This window comes from Colletotrichum fructicola (assembly GCF_000319635.2).
Source record: "Colletotrichum fructicola Nara gc5 chromosome Unknown KSG_Nara_v1_contig11, whole genome shotgun sequence".
In the NCBI taxonomy this organism is placed as follows: domain Eukaryota; kingdom Fungi; phylum Ascomycota; class Sordariomycetes; order Glomerellales; family Glomerellaceae; genus Colletotrichum; species Colletotrichum fructicola.
Genome location: NW_027094061.1, coordinates 2,643,993 through 2,649,817, shown reverse-complemented (window position 1 = coordinate 2,649,817; position 5,825 = coordinate 2,643,993). Strand labels below are relative to the sequence as shown.

General features: G+C 53.4%; 2 protein-coding genes across 2 annotated transcripts; one reads left to right on the top strand and one right to left on the bottom strand.

Annotated features, from left to right (window-relative positions):
• Positions 1-414: 414 nt before the first annotated feature.
• On the top strand, positions 415-1,305 carry CGGC5_v017246 (uncharacterized protein; the record flags this gene model as incomplete). Its single annotated transcript, XM_032028479.1, has 1 exon — positions 415-1,305. One exon carries the CDS (start codon positions 415-417, stop codon positions 1,303-1,305), a length of 891 nt encoding a protein of 296 aa, XP_031875248.1.
• Positions 1,306-3,419: 2,114 nt separating this feature from the next.
• Positions 3,420-4,061, bottom strand: CGGC5_v017245 (uncharacterized protein; the record flags this gene model as incomplete). Its single annotated transcript, XM_066153856.1, has 1 exon — positions 3,420-4,061. One exon carries the CDS (start codon positions 4,059-4,061, stop codon positions 3,420-3,422), a length of 642 nt encoding a protein of 213 aa, XP_066006831.1.
• Between the last annotated feature and the right edge of the window lie 1,764 nt (positions 4,062-5,825).

Genomic DNA, 5,825 nt, shown 5'->3' with positions numbered 1-5,825 from the left:
CGCCGCTACAGCAGGCCTTGGCCAACAGCTTCCGCTTTACCTTCCTTCCCTCACGCCCAAGACACCAGGCCAGGGGTGCATGCAGTGCAAGAGACGAATATCTCCACCCTCGGCCCTATCCTACAAGCTCAGGTTTCCTTCCTAGACCACCACTAGCAACAACCTCAAGCTTCTTCTCACACATCACCCATCAACACCGAAGCCTCAGCTAGCCGCACTTCACATCAATCCTCACTAAGGTAGAGAGCACGCTACCCCATGGATACCCGTCGCTCCTTCCGAGCAACCTTACCTACACAATGCTAACAGGTGCTCAGGGGACCCCGCAGAGAGAAAGAAGAGGAACGAAAGGGAAAAGGGAAAAAAAAAAAAAAAAAAAAAAAAAGGAAAGGAAAGACAAAAACGACCGCAACAATGACTTCCCCGCAGCGCACGGTCAATGATACCCTGGCTTTCATCTCGAGGAACCTCGCCTCCCGTCATGCTGCTGAGTCGATGACCAAGGGCACCCTCGAGAGCAGGCCGACGGACGCCGAACTCCGCCGCCTGTGCCAGGACACCATCCTCACGATGAAGGAGTTCACATCGGGCCACCAAGTTGTCTCCTGCGCCGTGCCAGGGGCTGTTCGGGCTCTATCATTGGCCTTCGATAAGCTTCAGCAAGCAGACTCGACCAGGCTTTCGGTTATCATGAATGGAGGTATCAAGATCGGTCGGGAGTGGGATGAGGACGCATTCCAGGAGAATGGTCGGATGAGATTCTTCAAGGATGGCATACATGAGGAGGTCCCCGGAACGCTTCTCTGGGAGGTTGAGGTCATCACCGTCCCCGACGGCTCCGGCGGCTGCCGCAAGGAGCTGAAGCACGACACCACCCACGTCTGGGTCCCCTTCAAGCCTGGCGCTGGCGAGGAGGGGGCTCACCTGGGCGACTTCTATGCCGCGTTGTTCCAGGAGTACCTGAGCGTCGCCAACAAGGTGCCTGGCAAAACCTCGGCCAAGTACTTCGGACGCACCCCGTCCACCAACGAGCTAACCGTCTGGGACACCACTGGCAACCACGTCAGCAGCTTCGCCATGGCAATGATGCACCTCCTGGCCGTCCGCATTGCCAGGGTCAACCCTTCCGACGACGAGAAGACCAGCCTCCGGAAGGTGCTGCAGGACGACATCGTGGCGCGCTACTGGATTGCGGAGTGCAGGGCTGAAGACAAAGGCGACCAGAAGTCCACGTTCTTCTCGATGGGACTGCTGTACTGGGCCATCACCCACCCTACGGAGCTGGAGGCCAAGATCAAGGGATAGTCGGGACTGACGCTAGGGCGTCTGGCTGCGAGGATGAGCAAGGACGTGTCGGGTGGCTTTGCGACGCATGAGGATCAGAAATCAGCAGGCTGCCCGCTTGTGGCAGAGGGAAGGAGTTGCGGTGGTAACCTACACAGGTATTGCGTGTCGTAAGGGGGGGTTGGGTGGGTGGTGGAGAACCCGTAGGCAACCCAAGGTACCTACCTAGCCAGCCTACCTTAGGTACCTATTGATGAACATGGAGGGCCAGCAAGCAGGTCTCCATTTCTAGAAGAACACAGTCGGTTAGTACTTGGTCGCCTTTCCACCGCTTCCGCTAGGTGATGACGGCTTTGGTCTCGGGGCAATGTTCAACCCCAGCCAACCCATGATATCCACTTCCCCTTCTCCCGCCGGTCAATCGGAGACCGCGCTTAATTGCACGCGCCAGTCTGATGTGCACGGTGGCTTATTAGAGGACTTATAGAACGGCCAGAGACCGCACCTGGTGACCCCACCTATCATATCATGCCCATCACACCACAAACACTGCTTCCGCCGCTGCTATTTGTTCCTACGGTTGTACCTTACCTATGACAATGAAAGGGATAAGCAGCTTGAAGGCTAGTGTGATTGGAAAAGTGTCTTAGTGGGGGTTCGCATGCCATCAGTACACATGACCAAGACCTTCCATCCAAAGGCAAACCACACTGGTTTTGCTCCTCTCTCAACAAGTAAGGTACCTAGGCAAGCATACCTATATATACCCACGTCAGCATCTTCCCCAAACGTCCTTACTCACCATCACATCTCTATGCGTACGTCCATTCCATTCCATGATATTTTGTCTAATATTCAAAACTACCGCTTTTAGGGAACCCTACTCCAAAACACTGCCTACCGTCTCTTCAGCACCCAGGCGTCAGTTTCCACTTCCTACGGAGCACGGCTGCTGATACCTCCGTTTTGTTCAGGACGTAAGCCTCCAACCACAGCAAGAACAAGCGCAGATGATGTGCCGCACTATCACCTCCTCCATCTCCGAATTCGATACAGTATTTGTCGTGCTCAATCCTGCCGCTCCGCCCTAGTACCCCACTACCTTAGTTGATGAGAGGACGGTTTGAGGCGGGCCCTGAGCACGCACTCCAGTACATCTGCTGTATGGTTTGGATAGGGAACTCAGTACGACGGTCTATACTTCGATGTCCTGCCCCTCCCGAGGACTGTGACTGCTGCATACACCCCTTAGGCCCGTTAGGGTCGTGTACCCACTACAGATTCCTCACGGGCTCTGGTGATACGGTCGAATGGAGACCTCGGACGAAGAACCTCGGGTTTCTATTCCATCCCACGTCAACGTGGAACCTGCCGCGCAAGTCGGCTTCACCCAAGTTGTTCCAGGCTTTTTCCGAGTAGAGGAATGAAGTACGCCGAGACATGCCCTTCGCCCCGCTGGACCTGCTCGGCTGGTGGGGCCAGGGTATTGAAGCGACCGCGGCCGAGGGGAGAGGGCTGTGCAAACGCTTCGCGACATCGAGGGCGGCCAACTGATCGTTATCCTTGACGGAGACGTCAGCGTCCGCGTCAAGAAGCTGTTGGATGATGCTCTTGTCTCCACGTCCAAACAGTTTGCCATCGCCACCCAATCGGGCGCACAGATGGGCGGCTGTTGACCCGTCTGGTCACTTGGCAGTCACATCGATGTCATCCGATTTGATGAGGGCTTTCACGAGCTGGGGTAATACATCGAAGTCGTCCTGGAGGGCGTCGTATCAAGCCTGTGTGGTCGTGCGACCTGAGCAAAGGTCCACGGCGGCCCCCAGTGCCACGAGAAGGAGTGTTTAGGTTGGGCGTCAGGGCACAGGGGCTTGGACGTTGACACAGGGTTGCTGCGCGAGCCGGTTCGCGTATCGAAACCGCCCGGTACGACAAGCCCTGGGTAGAGTCTGCTGCCCCCACGACGTTTGGTCCGTGATGGATGTAATTCTCTGCTGAAGGATGCGTTTAGCGATTTTGATGGTCCTGGACCTGGGTATGTAAACACAGCAGAGATCGTGAAGCACTGAGACCGAACGCTCGTTTCCAGGATGTGAGGCTCTCCAAGCACCAAGCACCAATGATACAAGTCGTACTCATTGGGGCTGAGGTGAGTCGCCATCGGAAACAATGCCTGAAGCTCCGGCTTTGATGAGTCTTTCGACAATCTTGGACTGTCCATAACAGATGGCAGTATGAATTGGTGTCTTGGCTGCGTTCGGGGCGTCAAAGTCGGGATTGAAGTGGGGTGGGTGGCCAGGGTCGTCCAGGTCATCGCAAGACCAGCATGGCCCGGGGCTCCTGAGGGCTACGTCCGCGCCCTCTTCCAGCAGTCTCTTGACGAACCGCTTGTTCCCAACAACGATTGCTACTTGAAGGGCAGTGTAGTCATCAATCCAGGGTATGATATTCTGCAATCCCGCAAGCATCACGGGCGGGGGCGGGTCGCCCTCTTCCCGGAGTTGACCCCAGTAAGGTGGCAAGGTGACATCTAACTTATCGGGGTGGTTCCTCTTAGTATAATCCACTGCGAGTTCGAGAAGTGTAGTGTCCCCGGTGATGATGGCTGCGAAAAGTGCCCGTCCATCGATTTCGCCCTCAATTTCACCCTCGATGAGGGTGCGAATTGGTGTGTCTGTGTGGTAGACGGGGGACAGATTGATGCGGTCTTCGATGGTGTTAAGCCCCAGAGCAATCAATCTCAGGATCTCATGGGGGAGGGGAATGACGTAATACATGGTTAGGACAGAACAGCTAAGGATCGGTATACGATATTGTATTGTATTGTCAGTAGATGGAAGTGTGGAAGTCGACGTTTGGGCTTACTAGCTTAGTGTACGGATACCATAGAGACTCATTTGGCCTGTTTCCATATTCATACACACATATACATATGTTTAGATACGTGTGTGTGTGTGTGTGTGTGTGTGTGTGTGTGTGTGTGTGTGTGTGTGTGTGTGTGTGTGTGTGTGTGTGTGTGTGTGTGTGTGTGTGTGTGTTTGTGTGTGTGTTTGTGTTCGTATAATGGCAATAGGGGTTTGATCATCAAGCACTTTCCTGAACAGTGTTCTGCTTTAAACACATCAGGTAGTCGTAGAATAAGTAATCAAACAAGAAACACAAGTATAATGTAAGCAGAAAATATCATTAATCACTACAAAGATCCTAATAAAGAGAAGTGTGTATATTTCCGTGTGTCATTGTTAACATACCTTAGGTACCCAAAGGGATTCATTCCAGGAACAAAACCACAATCACGATATCAATGTCATTAAAACAACAGCTAAACATATCAACTGTTCCTCTCGATCGAGCTACTTTGGGTTTTTTGGACTCTCGTTACTAGGTAAGAAGTCGCGTCGAGGACAAGAATGGGTTTCTCTCTCGTCGTCTTCGTCCCGTGTCCGATCCCGAAGTAATCATCCCTGAAGTCTCTATGTACCTGGTCAAGAAGTATACTACTCCAGAGTTCCAATCCTGCTTTATATCTTAGAAGTATTCTCTGTACTCGGGCGCATATGTTGCCCGCTGCCCACGGACGTTCACAAGAAGAGGCCTATTGACGTCAACAAGATGGCCATGACGATTCTCGCCCTTGCAGGGGATCAGGAGACACCTTCACTTCGGGGCACTTCGTCGATCGGGGGCCCCGAGAGTCGGGTGAATCAGCACCCACGAGGCCCAGGCCGGCAAAGCATCACACGCAGGCCAGCGGCGGAGCCCACCAGCAGTAGCATTATCTACATCTCACCTCCAGCTTCGGCTCATGCTACAGTCTATACCACACACCATCATAAGCCGTTCACCTAAAACACCGCCATATCCATCTTATCCCATCATTCCTGCCTGCTGAGGCGTATCTTCCCTGGCAGCCGGGTGCCCGGTCCGGACTTATGCAGGTGCTCTGGGAGAGGGGGGGAAAAAAAGAAAAGAAAAAAAAACAACAACAGGTGATAAAACGACCCAAACAGCAAGAGAGTTTAATCACGACGATAAGAATAAGTGCACGTACGCTGAGCGTGTAAACAGAGATAGTACAGCTTGACGGCTCTTAGTAAGGCTGATGTATCGATGGAATATATTTCTACACCTGTCGTGTGCGTAGTCAATACCCGTGTGTGCGTAACATCTGGGCGAACTTTATAAGTGGTTTCAGATGTACCGAACACAATCCTCTTATACGGCCTTCCGGGGTACATGCAGCAGGTGCATCAATACCATCGCGGGCCTCGGCCGGTATTGAAGGGAGTTGAGGCTACTCCCGCCGTCCCCGCGCCCTTATTCGTGACCTGATTAACCCACAGCCATCACAGCCATCTCTAGGCGAGACTCCAAGTAAGCAGCAGATAGACTACTAGCTCACTATGGAGGCAACCACCTCTCGAGCCCTTCCTGCCCCCCGATACTCGCGTCTCTATAGCCATCATACCTAGAATCTACCCGGACAGACATGCTTACTACATAGGAGTAGCTGGTCAGGTTAGGGGGGTGGGTGACGCTCT